Genomic DNA, 17,230 nt, shown 5'->3' with positions numbered 1-17,230 from the left:
CTGGGTATCTAGTTAATGCAACTTTTGACAAAGGAACTCGAACTCCTAATATTTTACTATAAGCAATTATGGAGATATAAACATAATCAAAGCACTTACAGGATTTCACTTACAGTCCCTAATGACTTATGGAGGGTCCGGGACCCCCCCAGACCCCCCTCATTTCGAACCCTGATCAAACATCTGGCAATAAAGCAAACACAGCTATGAGGAGTGAGATTTGGGACCAATGAGATTTCACTTTGGATCACAGTTGATGTTGAGCACAACCAATCCCGCCTCAGGTTGGAGCTTTGATGTAGTGGTTAGCACACATGCTCCTGACATGTTGCACTCTGGTGCTTATATGGGAAATGCAGGTTCCAATTTGGCCTGCGTCGAGACCCAATCCCTTTCCCCCTTCATCTCCCTCATGATTTCCTCCTCTCTACTGTCTTTATAATAAAAAACAGGCAAAAATGTTATCATTTTTGTTATTAGGTGTACTGTTCCTTTAAAATATAATAAAGACCATAATGACAAGTGCAGAGAATAAGGCAGCAGTGTTAGCTGGTCTTGCACCTCTATAGTCTCCTATCTGAGACTCGTTCCCTTAGGCGTGGTTGAATAAAGAGGAGTCTTTATTTATCAGAGTTCGGCCCTTGGCCCATCTTTGTCTCTTTTCCCCCTCAATTCTGCCGTCATGAATGAGCACACAAGTGCAAATGCTTGCATCTCAGATTCTAATTTTAGATATCTATTTATGCCCCCTCAAAGTTATGGCTGAGGATCAAGCTCGCGTCCTGAATAATGCATGCAGCTTAGCGCAGATTTCCTCCTCTTGCACAAAGAATATTGATATTCCCCACTGCTGACATCATACCTGATAGCTCTTTATCACCAAACCAAATACGCACTGCACATGGCTGCTTCTCAGCCCTATTATTCATCTGATAAGAGCAGATAGGGGGATGTGGGACAAGCATGTGTGTGTGTGTGAGAGAGAGAGAGAGAGATAGGCAGTTGGGGTTCAGGCCAGTGCGCCTGCAAGAGTTTGTTCTCCAAGGAAGGTGCCTTGGACTTCAAGGAGCATTTTGATCGGTCGTTTTGGTTAGTCATCTTTAATGTGCCATCTGCTGACAGGACTTCATGTAAGGTCAACAAAGACTCTCTCTTTCTTTCCTCTCTCTCCTTCTCGCTCTCTGTTCTAGTGTTAACGGATGACATTGGACCGTGTCTTTGGCACCTGGTGGTGTATAATGCCCAGCTTTGATGTGCCAATGACAAAGTGTGCTGAGTGTGGTACTGACTCTTTATGAAGTCCATATGTCTTGAAGAGTTATTTTAAAGGTGCATTAAGTCATATTTGTGTATGTTGCGCTGGCCAATATAACAGCCATTCTGAACCAATACTGACACCTGGTGGTGTGGATCCAGCAATCCACAAATAAAAATGTGGTAATCTCTGTCAGCCAGAACCTTTTTTTGCTTTGAAAAATGCAAGACGTGAGCAGTGAAATGGGAAAATAACACAAGGTCTTGAGAAGCATTTTTTAATTGTTAAACTCAGTGTGAGACTGTAAAAGACACGAGCACAACGTTAAAATATGTCCATCTGGTGCATGTTTACATAGAAAAACAATGGAAAAGTAGGACAATGGAATGCAAAAAACATGTTCTGTGTGAAAGGCCCCTAAGAATACAGATATGACTGGACTTTCTATATTTTTCTACATTTGCACATACATAATTTATAAAAAAGTTTTTCAAAAGTATTATTGTTATATAAAAGTATTTCTATACTATTATACTGTACACTATTGTATACTATACTATTTATGTATTATTTTATTACTTTTTTCTTCTTTTAAGCTTTCTTGTTCTCATGTTCTCTCACCAGTAAGAACAAACATGGTTGTGACACCTGCCGTTGTAAGAAATGCCCAGAGTTGCCATGTGACAAGGCCTGTCCAATGGGCTTCCAGCATGATGAGTTGGGCTGTCTGATTTGTCAGTGTAGAGGTAAGCAAAAGTATTATATATATTTAAAAGTATGGTTCTGTGTTATTTGGTTCTTATCGGAAAATGATAGATCTCATCTTAAAGGGTTAGTTCACCCAAAAATGAAAAGTGTCCCATAGTTTACTCACCCTCATTTTATGATGAATGGATGCTCTTTTTTGGGGCAGTTACTATTCACTCCCATTAAAAAGCTTGGAATAGCTAGTTTTTTTTTTTTTTTATATAACTCCGATTGTGTTTTTTGCTGAAAGAAGAATGTCATATACACCTAGGATGGCTGGTAAAGTATGGGATCATTTTAATTTTTGGGTGAACTAACCCTCTAACTTAGCCTGGCAAGCCAGACCTACATCAAGATGTTAGGTCTGGCAACTCACCATTGTCAGGCCTCAATCCGAGGGCCAGGATAAACGGCTGTCTTTCAAATTCGCTCTGCATGCAATAGGACAGCGCTTCAACCAACCAGAGCGTTTTCCCAACAGCGGAGCTAGCTGACGATAGATTAAACTTTCGCCGTATCCAAGTCCTCCAGAGTCACGGACAAAGCCGATTCGAAAGACCGCTGTTCGCCAGCAGCAGCAGCTCTTCTTTGTTTTCAAGTAGCAGGGAATTCACGCGGAACCGTCACACTCACAACTCTGTCGTCTTTATGTAAAGCCCACCCACCGACTCTATACACGATTTGATTGGCCTGACTAGAGTTTGGTTTTTCCAGCTCGAAAGTCAACGGAGAGTTGCTAGACTACCCTGGCTGCAAAATCAATTTTGCTGCCGCTAGGGTGTGTCTAGATTTCTAGGCTACCTTTAACTCTGAGGATGAGCCACATTTGACATAATTTTAGGATAAATGCACAGCTGATAATGCACGTCATTTTAATTCTAGTTGTTACGTTGCTAGCAATCACTCACTAATTACTAAATGAACCAAGCAAGTGAATATTTTGAATTAGCTTTAAAATATATATATTCAGTTTCATTTTGAGTACATTTTTAATAGTTTTATATTTCTATTTAGCTTTTGTTTATTTTTACATCAGTTATAGTTTTAGTAATTATATAACTTAAGCTTATTTTATGTCAGTTGGTTGCATATCTAATAAAAAAAATTCCAGCTGCGGAAAAAAAATCTATAGATATTGTTAACCTTAACAACACTGTAATGAACTACATTACTTTCAAAATTGTTTATTCGGTTTAATAACATTAATAATTATAAAAATTTGTTACAGATTGGTGACTTTTCTCATACACAATAAACTGCTCAAGGCCATGCAATTATTATTATTATTTTATTTTTTCAGACACATGAACATTCTTGGTAAAATCACTGTATTTGATGTCTTATTGCTTTAATGCGTAAGCGAAATCTGTTTTAATGCCTAAATCTGTCTTGATTTAGACAACTAACATGGACAAGTTTATTTTTTTCCCTCCATGGCCAGAGGTGATCTAGTGCTATAGTACATTGGCCCCATACAGCTGAATCGATATGCTGAGGTGTTCATTCTGTAATTTTTAAGTGTGAGCCATGTGCACATAGAGCACTGCTGGGCCTCGTCGTATTCACAGAGACCAAGACATGGTCTCCAGCATGACTCATCCCCCTTTCCCATATTTCCTATTTATTTTGAGGGCCTGTTGTACATACAAAAGCCAGGCCCACAGTTACTCACACTCCTCCATTATTCATACGGCTCTTGTGTCCTCATTTGATTCAACTTCAATAATGAAGCTGGCACGTGAAATATTCACAAGCTCAGTCCGTTTAATGAGACGAGAGTGTTAGGAAAAATACCCTTATTTTAATCTCTCTCACGTTGAATTTTTGAAATGTGAATCCTCCACATATCACCCAGACAGGATTTTAATCAATGTGAAATGGTTCTGTGATATTGACTGGGGCCTGGCTGGAGCCGTGCCGCTGTTATAGAGAGGCAGTGAGAGGTGACGCTCTTGGCAGATAGAATGAGATTTGAGAATGTTTTGTGCTGTGGGGTTTGGAGCGTGCGAAGCATCGCTTGCATATTTTGTCATTTCATGCTGTTTGTGGAGCAGCCAGTGAAAATGTTTCACTGAAGAGGTCAAATGTCTGGAATATAAATGCAAAAATTATTCAGGGAATCCTCTGGCTTTTAATATGCCAAATAATCCATCAAGACTTGACTCTAAACAAACATCATGCTCTGTGTCATAAATAAAACATCGTCTAAATGCATTTTAATTATGATCTGCTTACACTGCAAAGCAGAAGTTCTCAACCCATATTTTACAGTTTGCATCAAGTGGCGACCCAACACAGTACTGCGCAAAAGCTATTTTGAAGATTCCTAAAAAAAAAAATGCAGGTCTCTTACAATAGGTTTACATACATCAAAGATCAAAAAACACTTTAATTTTCCATAATATACATTGCAGCATCACCTCTTTTCTCAAAGTGTCTGAAACAGTTCAATAAAGAATCCAGTCTCTCTAAACTCCTCCTTTCCGAGAGCCTACTCTGCTCTGATTGGTCAGATGGCCCAGTCTGTGACTGTTTTACCGCTTACAGCACTTGTCGGAAACTACACGTCCATTACCATATCTAAATTTCAGTTTACGTGACAGGATGCACGCGACAGATCCGTCCGATAAAGATGACGAAGTAGTATGTCCTAAAGCTTGCCTACTTTTTTGCTACACATTCAAAAGTAAATACCTTTTCTTCACAAAAAGAGTACATACTTTTATGGCGTAGTGTAACTTAGGCGAATTGGGACGCAGCATATGGCTTTACACGATGACGATCGCTCTGATTGGTTTTAGGTCTATCCAATTGCGCCCAGAGGCATTTGAGCGACGTCCGTTGGTGATGCCCCTTTGGAAATGATTTGTCTATGGAGCTTTGCCAGACTATAACTCAGTTACAACTGAGAATGGTCTGGTTTTAACCAGGCTAATACAAACCATAATAATCGAAGTACAATTCCTTTGGAAGTACAAGTACATGCAAAGTCAATTTGCTTTCGCAGCGCCTAAAACAGTCTTCCCCACATATCAACAACACCAACTAAACTACAGTGTTTGATGGCGGGTCAAAGTAGATGTTGTTCGCAGGCAGCCAATGAAGACTGGATGGCATTATGCAAATTTGTTACAAACCTACATAGAATTGCGCAGAAAGTGAGACTGGAATTACTGATAAATCCTTTCAGGCAGTTCAGAATTGGTTCTTTCTTTTGGGAGACAACAACCCCATTAATCATGCACTTTGATCTTTGAAACTTTGTAGACCTTTTACATTCAAAAACAGCTGTATTACACACTGATGAATGTGATTTCACCAAGTATAGCATGTTCCTGGATCAACATCTGTGTTGATTCTGGAACAACATTGCAATCAACCAATCAGTTTTAAGGGACAAGTTTACAGTTTATGTCTACATCAGTGTTATTCACCGATCATTTCCCTCTGATTTTAGGGAAAAGTAATGGGTAGGGATAGGGTTAGGACAACATTTTCAGACAGGAATGTTGATCCAGGAACATGTCTTACTTGGCAAAATCACAGTGACCATTACACGTACATGAAAGGTTGAATCATTCAGTACGTACTGGTTCATTCAAAGCACCACCTGACCATCGTGGTTCTGCCACAGTATTTTTGTAGGCTCTATGAAGGCAGAAAGGCAGCTGCTGTGTTTATTGTTCATTCATTTGTTTCTCTGTGCAGATCAGAGTTCGTCGTCTGTGACTCCAGCAGTGAAATTGGGCTCCTGCCTGTCTATGGACGGCCGCAGGCACGAGAATGGGCAGAGCTGGCATGACGGATGCAGGGACTGTTACTGCCATGCTGGGAGAGAAATGTGTGCCCTTATTTCTTGCCCGGTGCCCCCCTGTGATAACCCCACCATCCGACCCGGCCACTGTTGCCCCACCTGCCCAGGTGAGTCAACACTGCAACATACTGACAATCTCCGTAGATACTCAAAGATGCCTTTTACATGTTCAAATATTGATTATGTCTCTCAGAAGAGTCCAGTTCCCATAAGCCAGAGCTGAGTGAGGCGTCCGTGTGTTTGGCCCCGGGTGGAGAGTACTTTGTGGAGGGAGAGACGTGGAACATTGACTCCTGCACTCAGTGCACCTGCCACAGCGGACGTGTGCTCTGTGAGACGGAGGTGTGCCCGCCCCTCCTCTGCCACAGTCCAATCAGAACGCAGGATTCCTGCTGCCCTCACTGTCCAGGTGTGCTGTCAACAAAAACCTTTACATTTGAAAAAGGTCATCAGACCTGCTCTGACTTTCCAAAAACAAGGTCAAAGAGAAGTAAAAGTGGCTGTGATATTTGGATCTTGTATGAGAAGAATTACGGGCATCATTTTTTATTAAAAGATTCATCATTGAGAGGGAGCATAGAGGCATATGAGACACCTTTGACTGGAGGAAAGTTAACAAAATGTGAATGTGCATAATGCATGGGTTTTTTGGAAAGGATGAATACTGCATGGGCGCTGGAGTACATGATCCACACGATGAGCCGAAGGGATGACAGAGGAATAGAATGGATCACATTTCAGAAAATGTTTCTTCTTTTTGCTCTTCAATGCCGCTGAAATCATTTTCAGCTTTCTAAATGAAAGGGGGAGATTAAGATATGTTTCGAGCTTGTATTGTTTGAGTTGCTATGAATATTTATGTGTTTTTTATATAATGTGACATTTCTTGCTTCAGTTAGAAGAGAAACCGCATTATAAATGTATCACTCTCACTTTAATATGGAGAAAATACATCCCCAGATAAATATGCTTAACTAATATTGGCAAATTTTCAGCTAAAATTCAAAGCTTTACTGTAATTGTTGACTGTCAAATTAATTAATTAAGCTTTTCAACTGGATGTCACTGAAATCAAGGCCTTTGCAGTTTGGAGGCCTGTTTCAAAAGAACTGTTGTTATATTTATAAAAGTGTGTATAAAAGTATTATTTATATATATATATATATATATATATATATATATATATATATATATATATATATATACTTATATTCAGCAAGGATGCAATGAATTCATAAAAAGTGACAGTAAAGACATTTATGTTACAAAATATGTCTATTTCAAAAGTAAATGCTGTTATTTTGAACTTTCTATTCATCGAAGAATCCTGAAAAAATGTATCATGGTTTCCATGAAAAATATTTACAGTAGCACCACAACTGTTTTCAGTATTGACTGACTGTGAAGGATCATGTGACACTGAAGACTGGAGCAATGAAAATGCAGTTTTGCCATCACAGAAATATACTACATTTTAATGTGTATTTAAATAGAAAACAGTTATTTTAAATTCTAATACTTTTTCAGAATATTACTGTTTTACTGTATTTTTGATCAAATAATTGAAGAAATTAAAAAAACGTACCATCCCCAAACTTAAGAGAATAACGGCATGTTAAACGAGTTTCCGGTGCACAAGAATAAATCTGTGAATACAGGTCTGGCTCCATTTTAGTATTGAATGCCCACTTTTCATAATCAGTTCCCAATGGATAAAATAAAGTTTTGCTCTATTTCACTCTAGAATATGTCACATTATGTTTAAGAAATGCCTAGTATTGTAATAAATCTATTTATATGTCTCTCTTCAGATGACCCAGTCACCCCTCAGACGCCCAGTAACGACAGCATGCCCAGCTACTGCAGGAATGAAGATGGTGATATCTTCTTGGCCGCTGAGTCCTGGAAGCCGAATGTCTGCTCCAGTTGTGTGTGTCTAGATGGAGCCATCAGCTGCTTCTCCGAGTCGTGCCCACCGGTCAACTGCGCCCGGCCTGTGCTCAGAAAGGGCCAGTGTTGCCCATACTGTCTAGGTATGCACAGCTGAAGATCATATTGCCCTAAGATCAGACAGCCCAGTTTAGTTGCCTTTTGATCATATGTGGGTGTTTATGACACGGTTATGACCGAGCATTTATCCCACCTCTTCACCAGATGCCACGCCGAGGGCCGTGTGTCATTTCAACGGGAAGACGTACATGGATGAGGAGCGATGGGACATTGACAGCTGCACTCACTGCTACTGCCTGCAAGGCCAGACCCTGTGCTCGACTGTCAGCTGTCCTGCATTACCCTGCCATCAGCCGGTCACCGTGGAGGGCAGCTGCTGCCCCATGTGTCCAGGTCAGGACTTATGTGCTGTGTGTTCAGATAGAGATGAATCACAGAATTTACCGCTATTTTGGTGCTGATGTGTGAATGGTCTCTTAACGGTAAAAAGCCAGAATGCTGTTGCTTGTGTGAACAGCATATTTGTGTATTTACTGGTAAAGTCATTTGGGTAATTTTGCTGTAATTTACCAGGATTGCTGAGTGAAAGGGGCTTATGTTTCTAGATTATTGTGCAGATTGATCAGATGCATTTTAAATAATTTAAATAAACAAAAAGCTTAATTGGCCAAAAACTGAATTTTATCATAAACGCCCAAATTTCACTGTTTTTGCCCATCTCACAAAATGACCAGCTAACATCATTTCACAAATCATGTCATCAGCACATGGGAAAGTGTGAACAAGTACTGTTCAAGAAAAATCTTTCTGATTGGATTATAAGAGCAGACTGATTGCTGTAAAAGGAGGGAAGAAGTGCTTCCAATCTTTGTGTTCTTGTATTAGCAATGATTACCTCCAAAGAAAGACATGCAGCCATGATCGTTTTGCATCAAAATGGCCTCATATGTGAGGAAGCTGCTGCAAAGAATATTGCACCTGAGAGAACCATTTACCGGATCAGGTTCAACTGCAGTCAAGAAGGCTTCAGGGCGTCCCAGAGTGTATAGTAAGCGCCAGGATTGTCTTCTCCTGAGGAGTCGGCTTATGGAACCCTGTCACCAGGGCAGAGCTGCTCAGTATTGGCAGCATGTGACTGTCAGTGTAGACTTTTGGACAATGGCCTGCTGTCAAGACGGGCAGCAAAGAAGCCACTTCTCTCCAAAAAAGGACAGATTGAAATTCTGCACACACAAAGATTGGATAGTAGAGGACTGGTGCAGTTATTTTCTCTGATGAAGTTTGGGACATCTGGAAAATCGATTGACCATAGAAGGAAAGGTGAACGCTACCATGAGTCCTGTGCTAACAGTGAAGCATCCTGAGACCATCCATGTTTGGGGTTGCTTTTCATCCAAGAGCATGGACCTCTCTCACAATTCTGCCCAAAAACACTGCTATGAATAAAGAATAGTATCAAAACATCCTGCAAGATCAACTTCTGTCAATGCTCCATAAGCAATTTGGTTACTATTCTACTATACTTTCTGTTCTGCTGACATAATCAAGCGGGCGGGGCAAATAAGTTTAACCAATAACATGTTTTTTTACTATTCAATCAAATCCTGATGGATAAAATCAAGCCCTGCCCTACATTATTTCCCACTAAATATTATTTTTCATTCTAAAATACATCATGTTACTGGAGGTAATAGCTGCTTTATTCGCAAATTGTTTGCACGTTTTTTCCCGCATAAACTGACTAGAATAAATCTCTTATCTAAGTACCCTGCAGTTTTGCTCATACGTTTCCCTCTCTTTTTCATGCTCTCTTTTAATCTCACTGACTCTCTCTCTCTCTCTCTCTCTCTCTCTCTCTCTCTCTCTCTCTCTCTCTCTCTCTCTCTCTCTCTCTCTCTGGTTCTCTTAAAGCAGTGTTTACTTAGAACATTCTCTCTAATTGAATGGGTCTTTCGTCTAAATACGGACTCGTTGAGATGAATCATTTAAAAGAATTGATTAAGTCGAAGCTGGACTGAGGCTAAATTAGCTCTCTTTGCATTTGGGAGATAATGTCATTGATCACGGCCCTCTTTATTGCTGTGTCACTTGGCTCTGGATCAGTGAGTGGGTTGAGAGTGGTGTCGTGTGCACTCTGGGTAATCACTCATCCTTTGGTGCTTTCACATTCAAAGATACAGCTCTGAAGATGAGCTTTTAATTAGACCACGGCCCGCAATTTCACACTGACCCGAATCTTGTTTGTTCTGAGTGGGCACTTCTCAACTCCTCTTAATGTAGTTACAATTTGTATTATGTGCTTTTTGTGTGTGTGTGTGTGTGTGTGTGTTTCTCTGTAACATACTCTTCTCTCTTTGTTTCATTCTTTGTGTACCCATGTCTCTGATGTTTTAATTACAGAGAGCTACGCTCCCACAAACGTGCCAATCGAGAAGACGGACCAACGGGGAGACAAGCAGAGACATCAACCAGCCTGGCCGACTCATAGCGAAAACGATATAATGCCACAGTTCAGAGGTTCGTATGAGAAAATTATATATAGACAGTAAATCTTTGTTGTCACAAGGGGTGCTATTGCTAGCTTTAGTGTAAACTGTCTTCTATAGTCAGTATTCTGGTTCAGTCTGCTTGTAATTTTGAAGAGAATCTTGTTTAAAAAGTTACTTAGTCAATAGTTAAGCTGTTTTACTTAAGATACTAAGTTACAAATTTAAGATTAACTCTTTTCCCGCCAATGACGGAATTTTCCGGGATTTATGACACAACACTGTGATGACACGTTATGAAACTTACCCACACTCAACAGTTGATAAAAAAGAATGCATGTAGCTATAATAAAATGGTTTCTTTTTGTTTAAAGGCAGATGCTCTGTTCTTTCTTTTTATATATTGTATGTTCATATATTCATACAACATAATATTCTGGGGGCCATCAAAGAATGCGGGGAAATAACTACTTTATGATGTCTTTGAACAATTTCATGTACTTGTGCTATAGAATTAGCAAGAATTCTGTGGCGTTTGAAGTAATTTGAATCAAACGTCACTGTCAAGAGTTTCACAAAGCTGGCTGTTTGTTTCTTTTGATTTTCTCTGATAGCAATCTGTAATTTCTACTTGATTTTTCATGTGTTTCTTTAGTTAAGGCTGATGTGAGTGGGAGTCTGTCTGTCAAGACTGGCATTTGCCTTAATTGCTGATACAGACGTCTGACATTTCCTACTTTTACAATCAAGCCATATTTGCATTTCATATGGCAAGATTGAAATTTGAATTGTTCTAAATCACCCCAGTGAGTCAATGCTTAATGAGTCACTGCTATCAGGTGCAAAATATGCCAACAGTTGCGTTGTGGGTTGTTTCAGGTGACTTTGGAAGTCTGCAGATGCCCTACCTAGATGGCAAGACGCCATTGCGCAGCGAGGATGCTGGTCTGCACTGGGCCTGGGTGGCATTGCCCATCCTGATGATGATGCTCACTATCGCCGCCCTGCTGTTGGTCAACCAGCGGAAGCAGTGGATTCCTATGCCTTGCTACCGCACGCCCAATAAGGTTTGAATTTAAATTTGAACAAGATGCAGAATTGCAATTTGAATGCAACAATGAACGGAATTAACTGAATGTTTGCATAGACGGATTTGTTTGAAAGGTTTATAGGCCTTAAGGCCAGTTCACACCAAGAACGATAACTATAAAGATAACTATATTAGTATCCACACCAGCGGACAGTATCATCCTGTTTATTCTAAGCGTATGCTTGTCTGTCACTTTAAATGCTCAAGCTCATTAAAAGCATTACAGATTCTGATTGGCTGTAAAAAAAAATATTGTTCATCAGCTGGATAAAATCATTCTGAAAGTGATTCCAACTATATAGTTTCTCTGTGCCGTTATCGTTATAGTTTAACGAGTTTGAGAACTATATCTTTTTTGTTGTCTTTATACCGGTAGTTTTCGTCCTTGGTGTGAACGGGCCTTTATGGAGAGAGCGAATGATAGATAGATCCTTATTTTAGCAGTGCTAGTTTAGTATTATTTATGTACTATTATAGTATATTTTAACATTTTAAATGAGCTTTTATTTGTATATTTTTAATATTTTATTGAAATTTAAGGAGTAATTTTATGTGCTTTTGTCATTTTACTTTTTTAATACTTCTTTTTACTTTTATTAACTTTATTTCCATTCCCAAAATGGTACTTAAAGCTGGAATACACTACATGACTTTCATGTATTTGAATACATCACATACACTACATGAATAAGTATCACACACTACTAGACTTTCAAGTCGTTCACGCAAAAACATGCGCCTGTCGTCTGTCATCTAGCGTCAAATGCTTGAGACTGCAAATCTGGGCAAAAGTCCTGTAGTGTATTCCAACCTTTAGTTCCATGCGTATGGAAAATTCTCTCTGTGGTCCAAGACTCACTTTGTTCTTTGTCCTCTCGTATCTGCTGTATAGACCACGTGTCTCAATAACCAGCTGGTGTATGTGGACTGCCAGAAGGGGACGAAGGTCCAAGTGGACAGCTCCCAACGCATGCTCCGCATTGCGGATCCCGACTCAAGATACAGCGGTTACTACAGCATGCAGAAACACAACAACCTGCAAGCTGACAACTTCTACCAGACCGCGTGAGAAACAGGAGAGAGAGAGAGAGAGAGAGAGTGAGTGAACGAGAAAGAGAGAGACTGAGCCCGTGTTCAGCTGCCAAACCTTTGCGGCACATGGACACCTACTTTAAAATTGTAGAGACGGACAAAGCCACCAAACCAAGTGGGCAGAGAAGAGACCCTGATGCAGAATAACAATTATAATAGTCACATAATTCACTCCAAGCAAATCAAAAAAATATATCACGCGTCGACACCCAGAAGTCTCAACAGGAGATGGAAGCCGCACCTATGTAACCGAACCATTACGGAGTGAGAGTGTTAAATTGGAGAGGACTCTTCCAGAATATTTTTGTGAATCAGAGGAATGATAGGTGAGCATCTTTTTGTGTGAGCGTGAGATTTCGTGGATGTTCAGGCACAAGTTGAAGGTAATCGTGAAGTCAAATGTACATCTTTGGGATTAGGACGAGTGGGGTTTGTTTGTTGTTTTGTTTTTTTAACAATATTTTTCCTGCATTCCTACTTTTTTGTTGGAAAAGAGAGAAATTATTTTAGGAGTGATCATTTTTTGACACAAGTGCTTGTGTGAACACTTAACGCTGAACCAAAGCTTCTCTGTCTGCGGTACCTGATGCGCCTAGATGAGGCCGAGGAGGGACGTTCACTTCCCAGAGACAGAGGAGACGCTGGACTGTCTATGGAGCACAGCAAAGAGATGGGTAGAGGGAAAAAAGAGGGAAAATCAGGCGAAAGAAAAAAAAAAAGTCTTTTTTTTTTTTTGTAGGAGATGCTACTGTAAGATTTCCCCAGTGCTGTGGGTGAGTTTGGCCATTTTTTATTTCTCTTGTAAAGACAAAAGGAGGAAAACAGAGTAAGCCGCTCTGTGGACATGAGTTCTTCCTGTTAATGGATGTGTGGGATCTCTATATGTTGTATTTCTGCCTACACGTACGAGCATTTTCCCAGTTAATCATACAAACACCATTTGCTCTTTCTCCCACAACTAAGGAGAGAATGACACTCCTAGCAAATATATATTTTCCTGAAACGAATCCGAGGATTGTGCCACGAGATGCAAGAACATAGCGATAGTGGTTTGGATTTGAGGCTATGCTTTACAAGTGCCGCTTTTCTTTTGCTTTGATTCTGTAAACGTCATTTTGTAGGAATGAAAACCAGTAGTGAGTATCGTTTGCGTCTTTTAAGAAACATTTACCAAGAAAACATATAATCAAATGGCCTTATTCCTAAAAATGCGAGCAGAACGGATTTTTTTCTGTAAATCGTCTGTAAAAACATTCTTGAGTTTCAAAAATGTAGTAATGTTTGTGTAAATTGTTCAACAAAACCACTTACACCATTTTACACCAGAGATGTAAGCAGAAAAATAGTGAATACGCAAAATTTCAAAAATCGAATAATTTACACAAAAAAAAGTTAAAGTAAATTGTCGACGCTTGACGTACGAATCATTTAACGAACGATTTCACAAAAGACCCTGAATTGTCAGCAGTTTTCATACGAATGGACATATTGCTAAATACTAGTATTTCTGCAAACTAGTATTTACACAATTCTAAGTTACCAAAACTGTATGAAGTAATGTTTTTACAAACATTGATACACGCTCCGAATCACAGGTTATTCGCAAAAGTTTCATAAAGCAGTGTTTTCATGGCAAAGCTTCTAAATTGTCTGAAAACTATGTATAAATGATCTTATGAATGATTACTACATACAATACTGGTAGTTCTAAGAAGAATTTACACAAAAAGTTGCAAATTGCTGACAATTTATGAGTTCTACGAATGATTTACGCAAAATTGCCAGAGTTTTATGAATGAAGTCCAAGGGATCTGATTGAATGATTTTTGGTAGGGCTTTCGAGACAAACGTATACTTGCTTTTGGATAAATGTTTTCCATTTTCTTTATTTGTACTGTTCACGAAACGGCCTCCTTTTCTGGAAGCTTCGAAACGTTACTGAGGCACCTTTGCGTTCTGGTTTTCTAGCTGAGAACAAATTTGGCTTAATAAATCCAAAGCTATTATAGGAACATTTATGTACATATTACTGCTAGAATGAAAAGACCTGAAATATTATGTGAGTATATATGTATGTGTGTATATGTGTTCGCGCATGTATGTACAAGTGTGCACACACAAACGCACATGTACGCACACATGACTTCTCTTCATCTGTAAGGTTCTTAGTTCATTTTCCTAATGAATGTATTTATGATTGAGCCAAACGAGAGATTTATATAATGGCAAACTGATGATGACAGGCATTCCATTGCCTTTCTTGTTTGGTGGTAAAAAAGCACAGATGATGATGATGATGATGATGATGATACAGAAAAAAAGACAAACATCTCATTCTATCCTTTATTTTTGTCTGATTTTTTTTATTCCCCCTCTCGTTTTCTCATAGAGCTTTGCTCAGCTGAACGTTTTGGGCCCATGAGAGTCACTTTGGCTTTGGCAGGTCCAAAATCGGATTATTTGGCTTATTCGGCTCAAAATGGTTTTTGTAGTGTGAAATATAAAACCACAAGAAATCTAATTTTCGCACAGCGTGGACAGCCAATTCTATAGATCAGATTTGAAAAGAAGAAAAAAAGATTTTGTGTGCAGTGTGAACAAAGCCTTTGTTTCTGTAAGTGAAGCAGCGTCATTGTGATCTGACAGCTGAACGATGACGCTCTTGATTCATTGTTTCCTGTCATGAGTCCCTTCAGGTGTCAGAACTACTGGAATGTTTGATGGACATAAGCTGTTGAAGTGAGGGGGCGGGGCAAGGGGAGGGGCAGTGGGAGGGAGAAGGGGCGGGGCTGTTGATTTGTGATAGTTTGTCTTGGTTGTATCTTTATCTATATGTGATATTGTTTGTAGAGCTATACAACTTGGCACTTTTATATAGAGAGAGAAAAGTAACCTATGTGTTTCTTTCTTGTTTTGGTTTGTTTTCTAACTAATCTTCTTAATAGAATAGAGTTGCCCTTGTTTTTTTTTTTTACTTTTTCTAAGCCCTTGTGGGACCCTGTGCAGCGATAGTCTATTGAATCTCGCGAAAACACTTCCAAGTCACATTTTATCCCTTAATCAAATGCAGTCCAATTTGAACAAAGAAAATGGAGCCTGTTTTTAGGACAATTGTGACATTATTTTTATGACACTTTTCTAAAAATCTGAATAGATTAAATGTAATGCGGCAAATACTGGCATTATGTAGAAATATTTTACTTCATTAATATAAATATTTCATTCATATTTTCTCATTACAGGAATAGAAAATGAAAGTTCTGTCCCTCCATTGACAGCCTACGCAACTACCACTTTTAACCAAATTTTTTACCTACATTTTGTATGCACAAAAAACATAATTTACCACTTTATTTACAAAATATTAATCTCTGACGTGCGTTCACGCAACAACGTGTGCTCTCGCATCAACACAACATGCCTTGGAGATTAATATTGTGTCGCATTGATTTTTTTATGATGCCTTTACCTTTATGGGGCTTGAAAGTGGTAGTTGCGTAGCTGTCAGTGGAGGGACAGAAAGTCATCAGATTTCATCAAAAATATCTTCATTTATGTTCAGAAGATGAAGGAAAGTCTTATGGGTAACGACATGAAGATGAGTTATTAATAACGGAATTTTCATTTTTGGGTGAACTATCCCCTGAGTTGTCATGAAAATAATGTCCCAATTCCAAAATATAATTTACGGTTTTATTTTCTTTCTTTTTCTTTTTCTTTTGATGTTGGACTGAAATATGTCCCAGTTATATATCATTCACTTAATGAGTTTTAACTCACAAACAAGCACTTGCTCTTGAGGATTTAAGGCTAAATACAGAGATCTGGACCTTCACTCCTGTTTATTCTTTACCACGTTTCTGTTTTGTGGAAGTTAAGCAATTGATTGGTAGTCCTGTCTTTCAGTCACAACCAATCAAAAAGCATCAGAGAGACGGTAAACAAGAATTATTAATGGATCGCCGGAGAGAGCATTGCTCCGGAGGACCCAAACACCTTTACAAAAATAAACTCAACAGCATTTCAGCAAGATGCCATCCATATTTAATGAGCAATGTGAAATCTGCGCATAGCCCACTTTCAAGTTGAAATGCAATTTCCACACACTAAACAGCATTTCCTCCTCATTGCCTCTGAACACACTGTGCTTGAGATGAAAACTGACGAACACCAATGACTAGATTTGATTCGGGCAGACCTGCACATTTATTTGGGTCTTACAGGGTGGAGTCTTTTTTTTTTTTTTTTTTTTTGTGCATTCTCTAAGTATTGTTGTAAATACTTGAGTGTCACTCGCCAAAACTTACAATAAAAAAATTTAATAAAAAAAAAAATACAAAAAAGGTTTTGAGAGAGTAAGAATTAGAGATGTAATATATTGTCTATGACCTTAATAATTTATTGTTGAGCAGAAAAACTGAACTTAGCGGAAGACACAGCTCAAATCACAAATGTTTGCGTTGTGCCGATCTCTCAAAGAGCGTTTCAAAGTTCATGGAGTGTCTCCGTTTGTTCTTTTTTCTTTTCTTTTCTTTTTTGCCTCTTCGGAGAGTACGCAATTGTTCAATTTTGAAAAGGATGCTAAGCAAGTTTATTTGTTCCAAGAAATTGAAGCCCAGGAAACTTCTAGAAATGTGTCCCTGTGTCCCCTCTCCACCCTCTCATTCTTTCTTTCTACATGAAATATCAACCCTTCTGGAGTTTGTATACTACTGGTGTTTAATTTTTATGTAAAAAATAATAAAAATACTGTCAACATGGGTCATGAAACTGCAGATTTATAAAAAAAAGATAGA

At 38.9% G+C, this 17,230-nt stretch overlaps 1 protein-coding gene across 2 annotated transcripts in view; it reads left to right on the top strand.

Annotated features, from left to right (window-relative positions):
* The window catches only part of crim1 (cysteine rich transmembrane BMP regulator 1 (chordin-like)), a 121,358-nt gene extending 104,617 nt beyond the window's left edge, over window positions 1-16,741 (top strand). Inside the window, exons 10-17 of one of the 2 annotated variants that reach the window (XM_084097413.1) lie at window positions 1,880-2,001; window positions 5,711-5,923; window positions 6,013-6,225; window positions 7,628-7,849; window positions 7,971-8,159; window positions 10,167-10,283; window positions 11,132-11,319; window positions 12,235-16,741. In XM_084097413.1, the coding sequence (XP_083953539.1) occupies window positions 1,880-2,001; window positions 5,711-5,923; window positions 6,013-6,225; window positions 7,628-7,849; window positions 7,971-8,159; window positions 10,167-10,283; window positions 11,132-11,319; window positions 12,235-12,411 (1,441 nt within the window). In that variant the 3' untranslated portion in view covers window positions 12,412-16,741. Of the gene's footprint in view, window positions 1-1,879; window positions 2,002-5,710; window positions 5,924-6,009; window positions 6,226-7,627; window positions 7,850-7,970; window positions 8,160-10,166; window positions 10,284-11,131; window positions 11,320-12,234 lie in introns of both variants that reach the window. The other variant, XM_084097412.1, reaches the window with a different exon arrangement.
* Window positions 16,742-17,230: the final 489 nt, after the last annotated feature.

The sequence above is a fragment of the Abramis brama genome, assembly GCF_963993115.1.
Source record: "Abramis brama genome assembly, chromosome: 21".
Taxonomy (NCBI): Eukaryota; Metazoa; Chordata; class Actinopteri; order Cypriniformes; family Leuciscidae; genus Abramis; species Abramis brama.
The sequence above is the reverse complement of the archived record's forward strand: the minus strand, read 5'-3'. Positions and strand labels throughout refer to the sequence as shown.